Here is a 21,167-nt window from a genome sequence, read left to right on the forward strand (position 1 = left end):
TAAATTAGGGGTTTGGGATTAACAGATACACACTACTATATATAAAATAGATAACCAACAAGGACCTACTGTATAGTACAGGGAACTATACTCAATATTTTGTAGTAACCTGTAAGGGAAAAGAATCTGAAAAAAAAAACAGATATAAATGTATGTATAACTGAATTACATTGGTGTACACCTGAAACTAACACAACATTATAAATCAACTATACTTAAATAAAAAAATAAAATAAAAAGAAGGAGCAAAGAGTATAACACATGCTACAGAAAACCAAATTAATGACATGGAGGGCAGGCTTAAGAAACTCGCACAGGAAGCAAAAGAAAAAGACAAAGAGTCAGATCAAAGCAGCTAGAGAGAGGATGACAGAAATGAAGACTGACAACAGCATTCCAACATTTGGATACTGATGTTCCCAGCGGAGAGAAGAAATGGAATAGAAAATACTCCTAAGGATAGAATATTAAAAGGTTTCATTGGGGCTTCCCTGGTGGCACAGTGGTTGAGAATCTGCCTGTCGGTGCAGGGGACACGGGTTCGAGCCCTGGTCTGGGAGGATCCTGCATGCCGCGGAGCGACTGGGCCCGTGAGCCACAACTACTGAGCCTGCGCATCTGGAGCCTGTGCTCCGCAACAGGAGAGGCCGCAATAGTGAGGGGCCCGCGCACCGCGATGAAGAGTGGCCCCCTCGCACAGAAACGAAGACCCAACACAACCATAAATAGATGAATAAATAAATACATTAATTTTTTTTAAAAAAAGGTTTCATTAAACAGAGGAAGATTTGAACCTGCAGATCCAAACAGCTCATCATAGTCCAGTGAAAGAATGCGATAGAAAATGATCAACCATGAAACGCATATACAGCTGAGGTTACTTAACCTCAAAAGAAAGAGCACATCAAGTATACAGGCAGGGGAAGCGATCATTTAGGACAAGTGCACCTGACTTAACACGTGTCAGATGCTTGAATCCTCACGCCAGACCTCCGATGTTGGTGCTACTGGTACCCCAGACAGGAAAACCGAGGCCCATAGTTGTTATGTGATGAACTGAGGATACCAACCCAGATCCTTGATTGTCATTGCACTACATTGCCCACCGCCCCCCCCCAAAGGGTGGAAATATCAGTCTGGACAACATTGCACCTCAGTTCAGAAGATGCCAGCCTAAAATTCTGTAAAAATTCTAAAATTCTACAAAGAATTTGCCACCCAACCAAGTGGTCACATGTGTCCTAGGAACATAAATATATTCTCAATTAGGCAGAAAGTTAAATATAATGCAAATACATGCTTCTTTTCTTTAGCAAAATTATTTCATTTTGTACAGTTGCATTTCACTAAAGGAGATAACAGATGTGCATATTTTGTGATCATTTACATGTGGTGATATTTATTAGGACTGTAAGAAAGTTTCTGACGAAGTTCCCACTAGATCAGGAATTCCTTCGAGTGGGGGCTGATTGTCATCTTGTCTTGGGATCCCACACACTACTTGGGTCGTAGCAGGTCACACTGAAGGATGGAGTGGCTTACAACAGCCCAAATCAATAGCAGAGAATCAGGGTCAGGTGAGGCCATCCGTGTATCATAGGCTTCATTCCTACCAAAAAGGGGTAGGAAATCTGCAACTACACTGGCTCAGACATCACAAAGAAACAACACAACACCTGCAGGCATGCTTTTTGATCAGGGCTATGAAACAAAGGCCCTGCTTTGGGGCGGGTGTCCACTCTTGCCTTGTGAGGTCTCTAACTTTGTGCTGAGCTGCTAGGACCGCTTCAGTGTCATCTGCGCTACAGATCTTCTGGGCAAGGATCCTTCAGCTGAAAGCTCAGCTTCTTAAAGGAACTGGACTTGCAGGGTGAGCCTTCTGAAGAGCCTGTGCCCAGCCCAGTGAAGAGCTCTTCAGGACATCAAAAGCCCCATGTTCATTGGTGAGGCAACAGCTAAGGTCCACTCGGCCTCAGTATCCCTTTTGACTGCACTGGTCACTGCTACTGGATGCCCAAATGTCTGGTCATTCTTGATTTGTTTCTTCAAGATACCGAAGCCTTTTTCCACCAAGCTTCAGAGTCTCCTCCATGTAAGCCTTTGGTGGAGTCCTTCCAGCTGTATCTTTGGGCTCCCGCTTGCATTTTATGGGTTCTGACAGTAGCAACAAGCCCTACCACAGGAGAGATGGGACTAAAATATCAGCATTTGGTGTTAAAAACCTTTTTCATCACCTCACACCCATCGGGATGGCTACTATCACCAAAACAGAAAAAAACAAGTGTTGATGAGGATGTGGAGAAATTGGAACCTTTGTGCACTATTGCCAGGAATGTAAATGGTCCAGCCACTGTGAAAAGCAGTATGGCAGTTCCTCAAAAAAAATTTTTTTAAAGAATTACTTATAGGGTCTATCAACTCCACTTCTGAATATACATCCCAAATAACTGAAATCAGGCTGTTTGAGAGAGATTTGTACACCCAGTTCATAGCAGCATTATTCAGAAACGCTAAAAGGTAGAAGCAACCTAAGTATCCATCAGCAGATTAATGGATAAACAAACTGTATACAGGCATACCTTGGAGACACTGCGGGTTTGATTCAGGTCACCGCAATAAAGCCAATATCGCAACAAAGTGAGTCACACAAATTTTTTGGTTTCCCAGTGCATATAAAAGTTATGGTTAGGGCTTCCCTGGTGGCGCAGTGGTTGAGAATCTGCCTGCCAATGCAGGGGACACGGGTTCGGGCCCTGGTCTGGGAAGATCCCACATGCCACGGAGCAGCTGGGCCCGTGAGCCACAATTACTGAGCCTGCGCGTCTGGAGCCTGTGCTCCGCAACAAGACAGGCCGCGATAGAGGCCCGCGCACCACGATGAAGAGTGGCCCCCGCTTGCCACAACTGGAGAAAGCCCTCGCACAGAAACGAAGACCCAACACAGCCATAAATAATAAATTAAAAAAAAAAAAAGTTATGGTTACACTATACTGTAGTCTATTAAGTGTGCAATAATATCACTATGTCTAAAAGAAATGTCACATACCTTAATTTTAAAATACTTTATTGCTAAAAATTGCTAACCATCATCTGACAATGCATGGTTGTCATAAATCTTCAATTTATTAAAAAAATGCAATATCTATGAAATGCAATAAAGTGAAGCACAATAAACAAGATATGTCTGTATATCCACACAGCAGAATATTATTCAACTTGGAAAAGGGAGTAATTCTATCACTGTTTTTGAAAAAAGCAAACTTAAAATTATTGTAAATTTCAATTAGATAAATAAATGTAAGGGTATCCAGGAAGTTAAAAAAAAAGTGTATATATTTGAGATATGTAGAATATTTCTACTAAGTATTAAAGTTTATTATAAAATCATAGTACTTAAAGATTTATGATACTCCTTTAGGAATAGACAAATCAGTGGAAAAGAATAGGAAGTCCCTAAATAGACCCAAGTGTATTGGGAATTTGAAATACAATCCAGATGGCATCTCAAAGCAGTAGAGAACAGAGTATTAATAAGTGTTGCTGGAAATGGCTTGCACTTTGGAAAACAAAGCTGCATACACCACTAATTTTATCCAGATAAATATCAGATGGATTGTATTCATCTGCTAGGGCTGCCATAACAGAATACCACAGACTGTGTGGCTTAAACGATAGAAATTTGTGTTCTCACAGTTGTGGAGGCTCCAAGTCCAAGGTTAAGGTGCCGGCAGGGTTGTCTGGTGAGGCCTCTTTCCTTCGGTTGCAGACAGCTGCCTTCACACTGTGTCCTCACACGGCCTTTCCTCTGTGCTCATGTCAAGAGAGAGCCTTCTAGATTCTCTTCCTCTTCGTATAAACACACGCAATCCTACTGGATTGGGGTCCCACCCTTATGACCTCAGCTAGCCTGAATTACAGTCATCCCTTGGTATCCCCAGTAAGGGACTGGTTCCAGGACCCTCCTCAGTTACCAAAATTCAAGGATGCTCAAGTCCCTTATATAAAATGGTGTAGTATTTGCATATAACCTACACACATCCTCCCATATACTTTAAATCATCTCTAGATTACTTATAATACTTAATACAATGGAAATGCTATATAAACAGTTGTAAATACAACATAAATGCTGTGTAAATAGTTGCTGGTGTGCAGCAAATTCAAGTTTTGCTTGTTGGAACTTTCTGGATTTTTTTTTTTTTTGAACTTTTTCCATCCGTGTTTGGTTGAATCCGCTGACACAGAACCCATGAATACAGAGGACCGACTGTATCTCTGTGAAGGCCTTCCGAATACAGTTACGTCCGGGGTGTTGTCCTTAAAAAGAAAAGTCAGCTATTTTACCAGCAAAGATGGGTTTATTTGGGAATAGTACTTAATAGACTTGCAATTCAGGACAAGCATGCTACAGCAAAAACTATAGGCAAGTCCAACAAACAAAGGAGAGGAATGTTATTTTATAGAGAAAAAGGAAGACGCTGGGAGGGGTTGTTTTGAATGGAAGTCCTTTGGAGAGAAGTGAGAGTTCAGGGTGACAATAGTTTCTCATTGGCCGAGTTTGCTGGGGTAGTTGATTTCTTGTAGGAGATGTCCTGTTGGGGCTTGTAATTGAGGGGTCTTTTCCTGTTGCTGATTCTTCTGTTGGGGTTTGAAATTGACAGTGCTTCCAGTAATCGCCTTGAGTGGTACTTCATGACTTCATGAGAGCTCCCCCTGCTGGCCGCCTCGCTCCATTTTAATGAGGCTTCCCTTTATTAATTTTTACGGGGGTATGGCTTCACCCTCTGAGTTTGGGGAAACACATTTCAGTTCATAACTTCAATCAGAGATTTAAGTATAACAAATAGAACCATAAAAATACTAGGAAAATAGGAGCAAGTATTTTTATAATGTGAGTTTGGGAAGGCCAAGCATGTTACAAAATCCACAGTTCATTAAGTAAAAGTTTTGACTGGATTTTTAAAAAAATTCTATATGGTAAAAATCTCCCAATTAACAAATTAAGAAAAATATTTGCTACCTGAATAACAAAAGGTTAATTTCTTTAAATTTAATTTCTCTGAAAAATCAATAAGATAAAAAAGAGCCCCCTTTTCTTAAAAAAAAATGCACAAACAGCATGAATAGGCAATGTAAAAAGGAGAGATGTAAAGGGTCAAATATGTGAAGAGACATTTACCTTCAAAAGTAATATAAGAATTGTGCCTCCGAAAAACACTGAGATCCATTTGAAAAAACAACAACAACAACTGAGATCCAGGCTATTGATGTTTTTAATTTTTGCTGAAATCCAGTGTCATCCATCAACTGTTAAAGGAAGTGAGAAGTTGTTTTGATAGCTGGAGTGGAAACTGGTACCATCTTCCCAAAGGGTAGTTTGGAATATGTGTCAAAATATTTATTGTTCACACTCTGACTCAGCATTCTCACTTCTAGGAATTTACCCGAAGGAGAATCTCATAAATAATAAAGGACAGTAAGAATTTCATCAGAGCACTGTTATAATGTCAAAAAATTGTATTTTTGTCCATCAATAGGGATTGGTTAAATAGTGTCGATGGAAAATTAATCAGTCGATCTAAGAAAGAAATGGAAATTTTTATTGGAACCAAATTGAGGATTATAACCCGGGAAGAGCATCTCAGAAAGCTCTGAGAACTGTTCCACCCTTTACAGGTCAAAGCAGAGTTATATAAGTTTTTTGAGACAGAGGGCTGTACATCCAATGATGGATTATTGACAGTTTGCATAATACGGATCTGCAGGTACAAAGTGGTGGGTCATGTGACCCCTTACAAGATCAAGAAGGAACGTAATCTTTTAAGGTGTTGCCTTGTTGATGCTAGGAGAATGTTGCACTTGATGGTTGCGAGGTGTTTCTGCGGAAGGGGAGGTTTGCGTGATGCATAATGCACATACACAGTGCACAGTGCAGGGAGAGAGGCGGCCAAATGGCAGAGAAAATTTTTTATGTCTCAGTTTTTCTTGTCTTGCCATAAAATATGAATTTTATTTCACATAAGTTATATATAGACAGACAGTGTTATACTATAGCATCATTAAATGATGTACATCTGTGTGTACTGAGTGAAGAGCATATTGCAGAACAGCCTGTGAGATTGTATGTACAAAGACGGAAAGTAAGATGTCTGCAAAGATGTTCACCAAAATGTTCCCTCCAATGGCAGGGTTTCCGTTGATTTTTATTTCCGTCTTTCTACGTTTGGAGTAATTTTACAAACAAATAACGATTATTATTGTAATAAAGGCAACAAAGTGTCACCACCACCACCCACCCCCCCCCCCGGGAAATCAATTACTCCCTCCTCTGAAGGGGGCGGGGGGGGGTGCCACGTGAGGTGACCACATAGTGCAGGAAACAGAAACAGGGACTCCTGTTCTTTCCACGCAGGATCTCACCACCGCACCATCAGCCTAAGCCACTTGTATTTCAAACCCAGGAGTGGTTTTTTTTTTTTTTTTTTTTTTTTACTACTGTCAATTAAGTTAAATAAATTCAGTTATCTGCACGTGCATTATTCATTTCGTGTACAGTCTCTGTCTTCCTCCCTATTCCTTAGGTATTAACAGCCAAATGCAAAATCTGACCATATTTTTAAGTAAACACACGGCATAGAAATCATAAACGATATTCCAAATTTAAGTGTGAATTCGCCTGGGATTGTCTTTGTACTAATGGTTCTCTCCAACAGCCTGGATAACCCAGAGCTGTTTGGTGGAGCCAAATGGTAAGTGTCCGGAAATTTGCCGACACAGCCATTTGGGCATCAATGTTGTGACTCTTGCTTCACATTTGTTTGTTTGTTTTTTAAATAAATTTATTTATTTATTTATTTTTGGCTGCGTTGGGTCTTCGTTGCTACGCGCGGGCTTTCTCTAGTTGCGGCGAGCGGGGGCTACTCTTCGTTGCGGTGTGCGGGCTTATTGCGGTGGCTTCTCTTGTTGCAGAGCACGGGCTCTAGGCACATGGGCTTCAGTAGTTGTGGCTCGTGGGCTCTAGAGGGCAGGCTCAGTAGTTGTGGCGCATGGGCTTAGTTGCTCCACGGCATGTGGGATCTTCCCGGGCCAGGGCTCGAACCCATGTCCCCTGCGTTGGCAGGTGGATTCTTAACCACTACGCCACCAGGGGAGTCCCTCACATTAGTATTTGAACCGGGGCTCTTTCCTCATAATTCTTCTAACAGATACGTGTTTAACACATATTATTCTTATGTTTTTCTAGCACTTCCTAAGAGTTGTGGCCGTGCTGCCAGTTTGTGAATTCTTTGGAAAGAACAAAATGTGTTTTTTATGGTTTTATTTTTCCAGAAGATAAAACATGCACTATTAAGTTTCTGAAGCCAAAGCACAAAATTCTGAAGCCAAAGTCAGTAGTTGTTCAAACAAAAGAAGAGTGAGGCTCAAATATCATGGTATTCCCTGCGAACAAGTGAGAAAGGGCAAAATTGGGGAGATCATCATGTTCTGATAGGTCATAGATGGACGATTAAAAGGGTCTGGTGAAATCCAGGAAACGGATGTAATTAAGATGATAGATGATATTAAGGTGGAAAGAATGGCATTTCTAAAAGAAAATAAATATAAATTATGTCACATGACCCGCCAAAAGTCTAGAGGCAGTGCTAATAGATTTTGCTTTTTCAATAGGTTTCGTCTGAACTCTGTAGCAACCCTTTCTCACTCCAGCTTCTGCTAGTTTAACAATTTAGGTTTAACCCTTTTGTTCATTTTCCCTTCCTCTGCCAGAAGCATTTATAACCCTCACCCAGACCTTTAGAAATTCAATGATTCAGATGATAACTTTCTACGATCAAATTTAGAAATAAAATTTAAAAAGGGGGATACGAATGAGCACTTCTAGAACAGGTATCAGATAAAAGGAAAGGAATCTTTGAATTAAATCAGAGAGTAGAATGTGAGAGTAGAACAAGAACGTGAAGGACTTCCCTGGTGGCGCAGTGGTTAGGAATCCGCCTGCCAATGCAGGGGACACGGGTTCGAGCCCTGGTCTGGGAAGATCCCACATGCTGCGGAGCAACTAAGCCCATGCGCCACAACTACTGAGCCCACGTGCCACAGCTACTGAAGCCCGCATGCCTAGAGCCCGTGCTCCGCAACAAGAGAAGCCACTGCAATGAGAAGCCCACGTGCAGCAAGGAAGAGTAGCCCCCGCTCGACGCAACTAGAGAAAAGCCTGCGTGCAGCAACGAAGATGCAATGCAGCCAAAAATAAATAAATAAATTTATTAAAAAAAAAAAAAAAGAACGTGAAGAGTGCATCCCACTTCAAGCGGACGTTTTGGGTGGAGGTACCACAGGCATCAAATTGCCCTGATCATTTATGAGAAATGACTTCATGTCTATGGCTGAAACACCCTTCCCACCCTACCAGAAAGTAGCCAAGTGAATAATGGAACAATAACACACTGTATGTATAATAGCATCTGTTATATCATTTACCCACAAACCACCAGGTATTGCTATTCCCGTTTACAGGAGTGGAAACTGAGTGCCCGGATGACACAGCTCAGCAGTGCTGAGTGCAGCTCTGTCAGGGACATTGCTTTTTGACTCACAACCCCATGCTTCCTCTCTAAGAGATGCTGTTGCTTTCTAGAATCCCTAGAGCTAGAACCCGCTTGTTATGTTCATCTTTCACCCCTGCGTCAGCCCCAGAAACCTCTTGAGTGACTCAGTAGTTTCTGTCACCAAATAAATTACTCTTTTGGCAAACTTGCAAAATGACTGAATTATGGCTTCCTTTGTGGGAAATTGAGATATATCAAAGCTAAGAGGTGGTCAGAGTCATACAGGACACATAGCAACCTGTTGGAAGTGTTTGGTTAAGTCAAGGTCCAGGGTCAGTCATTCTAAACAAGCTGAGAGCTTTGCGGTTCTGGTGGTGAAGACCATGTAATGACAAGCTCTTACTTAGATTAACTTGGAGATATTAAAACTCTCTTTCAAGCATCTTAGAATTACCTCTTAATGTGCAATCAACTTTTGATGTGGAAAAAAACCTTTATGCTGGTGATAGGAAACAGCAGCTAATCCTCTATTCTGGACATTTGACTTTAGAATTCAGAGAGGGACTCTCTTATATTATTCGTTTATTCACACGTATCTCCCAACCCCTCTGGTTTCCTCTAGGAATAACCTTACTCCCAACTAGATGCTATTTGTGGCCTAGAACCCAATGATTGAGAATTATCTGTATTGATCTGGGTCAATACAAAATAGTTGCTGGGAACCAGTGGAAGCCAAATGTCTGCTATAACAGAATACCATAGACTAGGTAGCTCAAACAGCAGAAATTCATTTTGCACAGCTCTGTAGGCTGGGAAGTCTGAGACCAGGGTGCCAGCATGGTCAGGTTCTGGTGAGGGCTCTCTTCCTGACTTACAGATGGCCACCTTCTTGCTATGACCTCACATGGAAGGGAGAAAGAGAGAGAGATTCTCTCTCATGTCTCTCATAAGGGCACTAATCCTGTTACCGACCAGGGTTCTTAGCCTCCTTAATCAATAGAAATTGATCAGAGGCCAGACAAGAAATTCAGGCAAGGCTTTATTGGGGGCCCTGCTGCAGCTGGGGGGTGGGGGTGAGAACAAATAATAGGTTCTCTTGCTTGCTCACTCCCCAAGGTGGGGTGAACTGGTTCCTTATATGAGGTGAGGGTAGGGGCAGGTCCAGGGGTCGGGCTGGAGGGGTGGCTTAGGTGTTTTGCCCACCCCTTTGGTGATTTTGTGTGCAGAGGGCATGTGCAGTACCCTGCTTTTCCTCCTGACACCCTTTTTTTTTGCTCCTGGCTCTGCAGAAGTGGCGGTTGGGTTTTTGGTCTTTTTGTATCTTTTAGTCCATAATTTTCCCCAACTGCACTTTGTACAGTTATTTTTAGTCCCTTATAGTTTCTCTGTTGCTTGGGGAGACGTTTGTCCAGGTGCAAACATTCAGCAAAGGGTCCCAGGTCCCAGGCCTGTCTCAGTCCCATTCATGAGGGTTCAACCCTCATGACCTAATTACCTACCAAAAGCCCCACCTCCAAATATCATCACATTGGAGACTTAGGCTTCAACATGTGAATTTGGGGGGTGGCGGGAGGACACACACATTCAGCCTATAGCATAATAATTTGGAAGTATCTTGAGAATGCCCTTAAAAACTGTTATGTTTATCTCAAATACTCTCCAGCATTAGAAGAAAGAAAAATTCACAAGGATTCACCCTGTAGTGTTAGCTCAGGACTTAGAGGTGAGGCATAAACCTGTGATGTCTTCAGGATTCTACTAGGGATAAACGGCGTATGATTTCTTCGTTGGAGTGTGTACCAAGTTTGACCTTGTGAAAGATACCATTGCACAATGGGGGCTGCAACCTGGCTGTGCTCTTGACTGTAATCCTGCTTTGTTTTTTTGGGGTGGGGGGAGGAACAGGCAGAGCCATCAAGGATGATTGTAATTGATTCCAAGTAGTATTGTTAAATGGACCAGGATTGCTGAGAAATAGGTGTGAGTCTCTCTACTTTGGATGCAAAGGATAAATGCAGTGGGTGTCACAGCCAGAATAGTAATTATGTCATCTGCCTTGTCCAGGAATGTGATTTAGTAATTGCAACATTTTCTCCCCATCATTGAAGCTTGTAATTATAGTGCAACTAACGGGATTATGTGCTAACTTGGGCTGTTTCAATCACCTCTTTTATTCTGAAATGTAATGGTAAAATTCCACAGTTGTTCCCAGGCTGCTGATTCTTTTCAACATCTATTATCTTGTAACTCTTAACAGAGTTCAATACTAAGGAGAGGAGGTGAAAATGCTCTGGGCATTTCATAACAGAGGCCTTTAGGCAGAGCAGACTTCAGGCTTGATGAGAAAGCATAAACAGTAAGGGAGTTTCACATTTCCAACCAGAATAAAATTTTCCCTTTGAAAGTGAATCGTCTATTTTATGTTTCAAAGATGGCAGATGTTTCTGGGATATGGCGAAGTCTGCAAGCCATATTTTATATGCACTGATTAAGGAAACCCTCCCTTTAAATCTAAGGAGCAGATTTAGGTTAATTAATGCCTGGATACTAAACTGTGTGTTAGGATGTCACCTTTCATGTGGAAGCCTCATTAAGATGTTCATTATGGGACTTCCCTGGTGGCTCAGTGGTTAAGAATCCGCCTGCCAATGCAGGGGACACGGGTTGGAGCCCTGGTCCGGGAAGATCCCACATACCGTAGAGCAACTAACCCCGTGAGCCACAACTACTGAGCCCGCGAGCCACAACTACTGAAGCCTGTGAGCCTAGAGCCTGTGCTGCGCATCAGGAGAAGCCACCGCAAGGAGAAGCCCGCGCACCGCAATGAAGAGTAGCCCCCGCTCACCGCAACTAGAGAAAGCCGGCGCGCAGCAACGAAGACCCAACGCACTCAAAAATAAGTAAATAATTTTTAAAAACCTACATAAATAAATATTTTTAAAAATACCTATAAAGGTGTTCATTACATGTATGTATCTTTTCAGATCCCATTACAACAAACTTCAGGGGTTATCCAAGATACTTTGACTATACAGGAATAAAGGGACCTTAGACACTGCATGAAATAAAGCTGATAGCGAAGGTGGAAAAAGGTGGAAAACTCCCTTTTGTTGTAAGATGACTTACACGCTCGTATACCGTACTGTACAGTGTTCTCAATAATCTGAGTGCATCTAGGAAGCTAATATTGCGTGGAGCCAACCCAGACCTACACATTTGGTCTTAAACTGGGCGCCAATTACTGGGCGCTAATACTGACTTGATTCCAATTTCATTCCTGTTGTACGGGTGCACGGATGGAACTCTGCAATCCAGAGGCGTGCAGTTATAACTAAGCAAACATCTGTGATCCTAAAATAACAACAACAACAACAAAAGGAGGCAATCTAAGAACAGCTTGTTTTCTTGAAAGAAAAATTGTGGCATCAAGTGCAGTGTCACCTTTGGAGGTGACAGAAAAATCCCTAAATTAGACCTGCTTGGAGCTAGCCAGGCCAGACATTAACAACATGGTTTTCAGGGTGTCATAGACACGGGGCTGGGAGGGAAGCAAATACACAGGTGTGAGACCGGAAGGAGACCCAGCCCCATCTCGCCTCCGCGGGCGTCCCCCAACGCCCCATTTTTTTGAACCCTCTCCTCCCATGTCCTGGCCTGATGGTTGGCGATGCAGCGCCCCCTTGCGGTTGCTCCCGGGAAATTACACTCGTCAAATCCACCCACGATGGATGGATGTTGACAAGCATCTGAACATGTAAACTGATCAAGGGGAAGGAAACTGTAATGTTGGGATTGGTTGTTAGCAAGCCAACTTCGGACCAGCTGGATCGTGTTGTTAATAGGTAAACTGAGGCGCACTAAAATTTTTGAAGAGTTTATTTAGGCATGCGTGGAGTCGAATCCGGCAACGCCAAACCAAAGGTAATTAGCGGTCCACCGACAGGCATAGGGCAAGGTGTTTATAGAGAAGATGCTGAAGCAAAGCAACTATTAGGTATAGCTTAAGCGGTTGTCTTAGGTGGGAAGACCTAGCTGGCTGTTTGTGATTGGTCTTAAGTTTCACTTTCTCAAGTTCTCAGGCTTCTTGGTTTTGGTTAGTTTACTAAGGCTACTAAGGAATTAGAGCCAACTCAGTGTGATAGCATCCTTGTTTAATTCTCTAACGGCGTGTAATGTAGGTCACAGCCTAGAGGGAGGAGTCTCAGGGTGACATTGGCAGTGTCCATCCAGTCACTCCCCAGGGCACGGGGAGAGAAAGCCAGTCCCAGCTGAGGACACTCACCTGTTAGGGTTTCCTTGGCAAGACTGTCCCTGGATTAAACAAATGACCTAAGAAACTTTAGTTGCAAGACTCTTCTCCTACTGGTCACGTGAGTTCCCAGGTAGCTGGTCTACCAGGAGAGTGTGCTGGCCCAGCAGACAAGAACTTTCCAGGCCACCTTACAGTTAAAGTTTTCATGAGCAGTTAATCAGGCAGCTGCTGCAGCATTTAGCTTCTGTGGCCAGACTGCTTAGCCTCAAATTCTGGTCCTCTCTCTTACTAGTTGTATGACCTTGGGCAAATTTCTTAACTTTCATGCATCAGTTTCCTCATCTGTAAAGTGGCTTTAAGAATAGTACTTAGAAGAATTAAATGAGGTCATACATAGGATGGTGCATTTAGCACAGGGCCTGGCACATAATAAGCACTCAGTAAATGTTAGCTATTGTTTTTATTAATGGTTTTATACAGCTGTCTCTTGAACTTGTTTAATATTAGCGTCTGCCACAGGAGATGAGCCATTCTTGGCATGCCAGAAAATAGTGTTTCTGGGTTCAGATGGCTGGGACCAGCCTCTGGATAAAGGAGGCAGGTTGACCAAGGTAACTGCCCCTGTGTGGAAGTGGATGGGGTACTCATCGACACCCCTGTCTCCCTGCCCTTGTTCATGGCCCTGCAGTGGTGTGCAGCTATTTTCCTGTGATGTTTTAGCACATACTGATTATTCTAGTGACTTTATAATTTTTGAGTCTTCTCAATTAGATCTTTAGAGGACAAAAATCCTGCCTTATTTTTTCCCCTATGCCCTCTCCATTAGCTAAAAGATGGACACTCAGTAAATACTTCCCAGATGAGATGATAAGGTTTATAGAGAATTCAGAACAAATGGAAGCATGTCCCAAAAAATGAAATAGATGGGAAAAATGAAAACTAGAAAACTAGAGAGGGGATGTTAAGACATTCTTAAATGAACCATCTGGAAGAGCTCACTGAAGTCACAGCTAAGAGGACAGGTGGCTCTTAGGGGAAGAAAGTCCCAAGACTGCCACACTCTTGCGTGTGCTGGCCTGGGCAGCAGTGTAGACCAGTTCGCAGCGGTTGCCAGAGAAGCCATGGGATGACTTCCGTGGTCACCCTAACAAGGTGGCCACGGAGAAGACCCCATGCCTCTCTGGGCCCTGGGAGAAGCCTGGAATGGAGAGTAGGGGATCGTGACTAAGGCAGTCAGGGGAGAGCACTTGGCTTTGGGTCAGAAGGTGGAAGTAAGCATGCTGTGTGCCGAGCTCCGTCTCTCGGTTCCATGCCCACGTGCTCACTCTGTGGTTCTGGTTCTCTCGTGTGTCCATCACAGCTTTGTGGGCTTCAGAGTCAGCTTCCCTGCTCGTGTGCTCTAGTCCCTTGTGATGGCTTCATAGGCCCCCTGCAGGCCTATATTTGTGGCCTCACCTGGGAGATTCCTGTATGTGTGTCCTGTAAATCACTGCAAACTTCACTCTCATTCAACCCAACATCCATTTATTTAGGATCTAAAATATTGCCGTGGTGCTATTAGAGCCCAAATTATAGACTGTTTAGAGTAAACAGGATCTTGGAGATTTCTAACTCACCCAGTCTTACAAATGAAGAAACTAAAGCTCAGAGAGTTTGAGTTACTTACCCAAGGTCACACAGCCATCTTGGGGGCGGAGATGAATGGGGAAGCCTGATGCTCCATTCCACACTCTCAACAAATGTAGACTTTCTCAGGATTTAGGTTGACTCATCGGCTAAACTTTTAGTTGTTTCATTCAAAGGAAAAATTCATTACATATCTCTACTGGAATTATTTGTAGGATTCCAGGCACTGCTAAAATAGGTAGGTCTGGGCTGGAAATCAGAAGAAGAATTTCTGTAAAATTTTGGGCCAGTTTTTAAAACCTGATGGAAGGTGTATGGCTTGTACATACTGGGGCTTTCAAACATTTTTCATTCACTTGTGGAGTGTTTTTTCATTCACTTGTGGAGTGTTTTTTCATTCTGGAGAAGATTTAGACATTGAATGTACAAAAAGGATTAACTTTGCCTGCTATATACTTACCCTGGCCTGTAGCCTCTAATAAGCACAAGCTAATGGGCAGGATGTTAATTCACAGACCACGCATTTGCCAGACACGTGACACAGACCACGGGCAAAATGAGCTTCCTCTTAGCGAATGCTTCTCGGCACCTGGCCTTCTCCCAGCAACTCCTCCCCTGGAACTCCTGGAGTTGAGCTGGGGGATAGTTTGATCCACAGTTGCCAGGTGTCAGGAGGCTTCAGATAAGCCTGGAAGGGAAATGGAGAGGGTGTTCTGGTCAGGAGCAACTGTCTCCTCAGGGGAGTGGCCATTCCAAGTTCACACGTGCTTGTATGTGCGTCCTATATAATGTGCTTACGATCTGTGTTCTGTCGAGGACGAATAAGTGGCTGTGTTGGTCACGAGAGTGGATTGCAATAAAACAATGACAATAATAATAATAACTACAGTCACACTGGCTTGGCTTGAGCCAGCACTTGGCTTTATCCGTCTAGAAATGGTTTCGCAGAGTAATGGTGAGGCTACTGGCCTGGAGCTTCCACTTATCCCTCAGTTGAGAGTAGGACGAGGCTGTCTGGACCTTCCTGCTGGCTCCTCATTCCTCTCTCGGTATTGATCTACTCTACCACCAGGCGACATCTCTTTGCATTACCTAGCCTACGTTCGTACTGCCCGATGCACAGCAGGCCAATAAATCGAGAGATAAGGTGTTGGGGCATGGAAGAGTGACTTTATTCAGAAAGCCAGCAGACCAAGAAGATGGTGAACTACTGTCCCAAAGAACCATCTTCCCGGAGTGAGAATTCAGGCTTCTTTTATACTAAAGGGGCAGGGGGTGTGGCTGGTAGTTGCAGACTTCTTGATGTAGGAATCTTTTGTTTTTGCACCTGTCCCCATAGGTCAGGTCACGGTGTTCCTATAAACCTCCAACAAGACAACTGTTGTCCTCTGTTCTGCAACTTTTTATCTCTATATGAATGGAAAGGTGTTTTACCTTTAAAGGTCAGAGCTTTGAGAATAGGCTCTCCTGTATATTTCAGGCTCTAGGCAACATTCTTTTACAGAAGGTGCAGAGCCAGCATGACTAAGCACAGGAAACAGAGTACAAGGGTTAGAGCTAAAGGAATAGATCCAATATGGAGTCACGTTTGTTCTTCTCTATTACATTTCCTTGGAAGCATGTTTCAAAACCTGTCTCCTCTGGGTTTGCACAAGTCCACTCTCCAGGCCACGGAATGGCCTTGTCGGTGGTGGTGCACACGACACAGCCTGTCCTCGGGCTTGTCCGCTCTCCAAATGGACACCTCTGCCTCGGACCCACCGTGAACCAGCCTCTAACCCTGCACCTGTGCTGTGTCCCCCCCAGGTCTCCCAGGCAGCAGCGGACCTCCTGGCGTACTGTGAAGCTCACGTGCGGGAGGACCCTCTCATCATTCCAGTGCCTGCGTCAGAAAACCCCTTCCGAGAGAAGAAGTTCTTTTGTACCATCCTCTGACTCCGTTTGCTATGAAAACGTCTCCTTTCCTGTCCGTAAAATCCCTTGTAGAGACCGCGCATGCTCATAGCTTTAGGGAGCTCTGCCCACACCCACCCCCGCCCAACCAGGGTCGCCCAGGCCTGTCTCCTCTTTTCATTGGTTTTCTTCATTGCATTCTATTTCACTTTTTCTTTTCATTTTCATGTTATTTTCATTATTAGAAAAGGAAATAGGCATTTTTGTAGCCAAATAACAAATGTGCCAAGTAAAAATAAGTATGGGTTTAAGGACTTAAATTTTTTTAACATCAATTCCCAAGTTTACATAGGTCAAGTGTATACATTTCAGTGGATAATTTATTGAGAAGTGGATAATTTATTGAGAAAACAATCCCCCATTCGTGATCATTCAGTGTCAAATTAGATCATTTTGACCAACTGAAGTATATGGGTAAAGTTTCCATCTCTCTTCCTGGAGAAAGCCGTTCTGGAAGTTCTCTATTTCCTGCTTTTCTGTCATCCTATTTAAAGAAGAAATAACCCACATCATCGGATGGTTTTCTAAACGTGGGTCATCCTGGGGCCTTGTGGCCCAGCCCCTGAGGGAGGGTCCAGACCCCTGTTTCCCACTGATTGTCATTGATCCCTTTGGAGGTGGTCCTTCTACGAATGTAGGTGTTGGGTGGATATTGGAGTGAGCTTAACTGTAAATGTCACACCATTACCTCTGTTTATGTGCGCCAGCCCGGCGGGCCAGGGGCACATGTCTTCTCTCCAAATGCCACCTCATCCTGCTCCCTCCTATTCTGGCTCCTGCTCTGCATGGGCTGCATTAATAAGGGCCTGTTCTGGGGAATTCCCTGGCAGTCCAGAGGTTAGGACTCTGTGTTTCCACTGCAGGGGTCCTGGGTTCGATCCCTGGTTAGGGAACTAAGATCCCACAAGTTGTGTGGCGTGGCCAAAAAATAACAATAATAATAATAACAAAAATAAGGGCCTGTTCTGGGTACAGCACTGGGTCCTGTGGGGTTTCACCAGGGTGGCCCCTGCCGCAGAGGAGTGAGTGAGGGGCAGCAGCTCACCACGTAGCATCCACTGATCAGAGCATTCACACGTATCCACTTATTTAATCCTCCAACAATAAATAAATGCCGTGAGAGTATGTCTGTTCTAAAGAGAGGGAAACTGAGGCACAAAAAGACCATGTAGTTTCCCCAAGGTTATAGATGGTGAGCCGGAAGACTGGGACCTGAGCCCCTGAGCTCCACTGCCTTCCAGGCCTACCTGTTTGTAGGCAGGTAGGTAGACCTGCAGACAACCTGAGCCACATGCCACAAAGCACCGTTGCTGGGGTCCGCTTAGCAGCACACTTCTCTTCCCATCTTCGCCAGGAGCAGGCGTGTTGGGCCCATATTCTGGCAGCTTATGGAAGATGAAACGTGGCTGCTGCCATGGAATGCTAGGCGGCTCTCGATTTTTCTTAGACAGACTTGCAAGCCCCACCTCAAACAAACTCCTACCACCCCGGATGAAGGAAGGGAATAAACCACAGGGGCAGAGAGCACTCTGTCCAAGTATGTCCTGTTCCATTTGTTTGGAAACTGTCTCCCTTCCTGGCTCTGGCAGTGGCTTCACTGTAGGGCAAGCCATTGTGTGCCTGGAACCTGCAAACTGGGGATAATGGTAGTTATTCTTCCTGCCTTTCTGTCTAGGACAGAGGGAGGTGCTACATAGATGAAAGCTCTGATTATCATTTAAAACAAATGTGCTAAATGCCAGGCTATAGTATAGGGAAGAATGCATGACTTCAAAGATCCATGGTTCAGTTGGAGGGATCATGTAAAACCGCCTACAGAGAGGCAAATGTCATTTTCAGATCAATTAATGACTTGCTACCCTCATAAATGGTTTTAGTACATTTTTATTCTTTGCTTCTTCTGTTGAAACCCATTCTTTGTTTCATGAAAGCTCCCTGATAATAACACTGTTGTTAGGAAGCTGTGTGCTCAAACTACAGCAGAATTGTATGCTGTCTGTGATAATAGGACTTCCAATCCTCCTCTGTTTTGGTTTATGACCAGGATCTCTTTATTCTGTGGTCCACATCAACATCATGAACCTGATAAAGCAAAGCACAATCCATAAAAGCACATCAGAGAAGCTGGGAAAGTGGGACAGCATGGAAACTGGCTAAATCAGGTCAAGAAAATAATGTGCTCCTCCTAGTCTTCACCAGACTTTCTCCCCTTTGTTTTCACTTTCAACATCCCTCCATATTCTGCCTCCACTTTTTCCCTCTTTTTCCTTCTCCTCCTCTCTTCCTTGCACCCCTCCATGAGATGCTTTTTGTCCTTTTACTACACCTTTTCCTTCCAAACCTATGGCGTTTTGTGTGGCTTGCCCCTTTTAACGTATCCCTGAACTCATCGCTGCCCTTAAAGGCAAGTTCGTGAACATGCGCTGTGAGACACGCAAACATGTGGATGAGCCCCTCCCCCCCCAGCAATCGCCGGGAGCTGATGAAGCTGCCTATAGCGGGCAGTTGTCATATGGTGTTTCTAGCTTGGCTGTCCAGCACCTGACCCCTTTCCTAAAGGGGGAAATCATGAAATCACCCCTATGTATAAATGTAGGGATGCAGTGCCCCCAGCACAGTGGATGCTGAAGTGGGGAGGTCTTCTCTGTCTCTCAGGTGCATCCCCTTTTCCAGCACCAGACCGGCCAGTGACCCAGGGTGAACTCCTTGGACTCCCATGCTTGGGATTGTGAGCTTGGTGCAAGTGACACAGAAATTAAGCGATGCTGAGATTCGTTTCATGGGACCTGTGGTGGTCCAGGGGTGGCAGTGGTCCAGCAGGGGAAGTGTCTAGGATTGGCAGGCGTGGTGTGTCCACTGGTAGTAATGTCCAGGGATGGCGGAGTCCTGAGCAGACCATTTCTTCTTCGTTTCTTGGCCCCCACCCATCTTCCCAGGCCTCCTTTCTAGTTTTCTGTCAATTCTGTGAGCCGCCAAGCTCCATCCAATAAATTCCTCATTCTTCTGTGAAATAGCTTGGGTTGAATGTACATATCATATGACCTAAAAACTCCACTCCTCTGCCCAACAGAAATGTGTACGTATATTCACCAAAAGAAATGTACTAGAATGTTCACAGAAGCACTGTTCATAATAACCCTGAACTGGAAAGTACCCAAATACCCACGTTGAATGGATAAACTAGGGTATATTTGCACAGTGAAGTCCTACACAGCAAGGAGAAGGGGTGCTCCTGCTGCCACACACACGGCACCATGTAAGTCTCACGAGAGGCGGCAAGTTCGTACTGTATGGTTCCATTTATATCAAGTGTGAAACCCAGCAAAGTTCGCCTCTGCTGTTGCAAGTAGGGATATGAGTTACTCCTGGGGGGATGGTAGCCAGAAGGGCACAAGGGAGATTCTCGGACCTTCTGTTCTTTGATCGGGTTGCTGGTCACCTGGGCGTATCTAGGTTGTGAAAATTCTTTGAGCTGTACCCTTGTGGTTTGTGCCCTTTTCTGTATGGATGTTGTACTTCAATAAAAAGTTGGTTTTGTGCCTAGCAATGGGGAATCCTGTGGTTATTTTTTTTCCTTTTTTTTTTTTTTTTTGGCACTTTGCTCAACTTTTTACTCCTGTTTAGGTATAACATCATTAGTGGGGCATTTAAGTGTATTTAACAACATTCTGAAATACGAAATACTTGTAATCCACAGCTCTCTGGACAGAGAATAGCTCTCAGCACAACGCAGACGGTTGCCTATGAATGGGGCATGTGAGTGCCGTGCGTGGAATCTGTGTCTTTGGGGAGAACAGTGAGGAATCCTCCTGGGATTTCCCACTCGGCTCAGCCTCTGTCAATGAGGCCAGTGACCTACCCTGAGCCTCTCCTGCCTTCCAACCACTGGAATGAATGGCCGGCCACAAAAACCTATTATCAGACACCACCTCTGGGGGAAGGAGCTGCTACAGGCACCAGCTGGCTTTGTGATGATGCATCTTCTGAATGCAACCCGGTCTCCCAAATACACTGAAGCAAACATGGCTCCCTCAACTCTGCTCCCACCTACAGGGGCACTGGGCCCCCTTCCAAACCTCTGATGAGTCCGAGGTCCCCCAGGGCTGTCTCCTCGGCTCTCAGCTCCCAGGTGGCCTCAGCATTCTCCTTCTTGCAGCTCTGAAACGTTGAATCCCAGGGTGATCACAGAGTGGCTTCAGGCTGGGACTCCTGCTACATGAATCCACAGGTCTTACCTTTGATTCTGAGCGCCAGGCCCACGGAACTCAACAGTGAGTCTGAATTGTCAGCAGCCTCCCTCCGAGGGAGCCGCGGGACGGGAGCAAACCAAAGGTCAGAAGGAATTTTGTTCTGATGACTGTTCCAATCTGACATGAAAATAATGATAACAACTAGTGTTTGGGGAATTCCCTGGAGGTCCAGTGGTTAGGACTTAGCACTCTCACTGGTGTGGCCCTGGTTCAATCCCTGGTCAGGGAACTAAGATCCCACAAGATGAGCAACAAGGCCAAAACAACAACAACAAAAAACCACAAAACAACTAGTGTTTTGACCTGAGAAGAACATGGTTGTCATAGATTAGACAGAACTGACCTACACCTCCATCTCCTTCAGCCCTTCAGGGTGGCAGGAAGACACCAGTTTTTATGGAGGACCCAAACGATGCTCTCCACCCCGCCCCATGCTTCAGCTCCATCTCTCGGGGGCACGCCCCTCCGCCCTCCCTGGGACACATAGCCAGAGCAGCAAGGGTGGAGGATAAGTTGGCTGTCTGCCCAGTTTCAGTG

The 21,167-nt window shown here is 44.5% G+C and overlaps 1 protein-coding gene across 1 annotated transcript in view; it reads left to right on the forward strand.

The window, feature by feature from the left end:
- Positions 1 to 19,891, forward strand: part of GNG4 (G protein subunit gamma 4) — a 60,273-nt gene extending 40,382 nt beyond the window's left edge. Inside the window, exon 4 of the mRNA XM_061198463.1 lies at positions 16,234 to 19,891. Within this exon, the coding sequence (XP_061054446.1) occupies positions 16,234 to 16,362 (129 nt within the window). The 3' untranslated portion in view covers positions 16,363 to 19,891. The remainder of the gene's footprint in view (positions 1 to 16,233) is intronic.
- The last annotated feature ends 1,276 nt before the right edge of the window (positions 19,892 to 21,167 follow it).

Source organism: Eubalaena glacialis, chromosome 1 (assembly GCF_028564815.1).
Source record: "Eubalaena glacialis isolate mEubGla1 chromosome 1, mEubGla1.1.hap2.+ XY, whole genome shotgun sequence".
In the NCBI taxonomy this organism is placed as follows: domain Eukaryota; kingdom Metazoa; phylum Chordata; class Mammalia; order Artiodactyla; family Balaenidae; genus Eubalaena; species Eubalaena glacialis.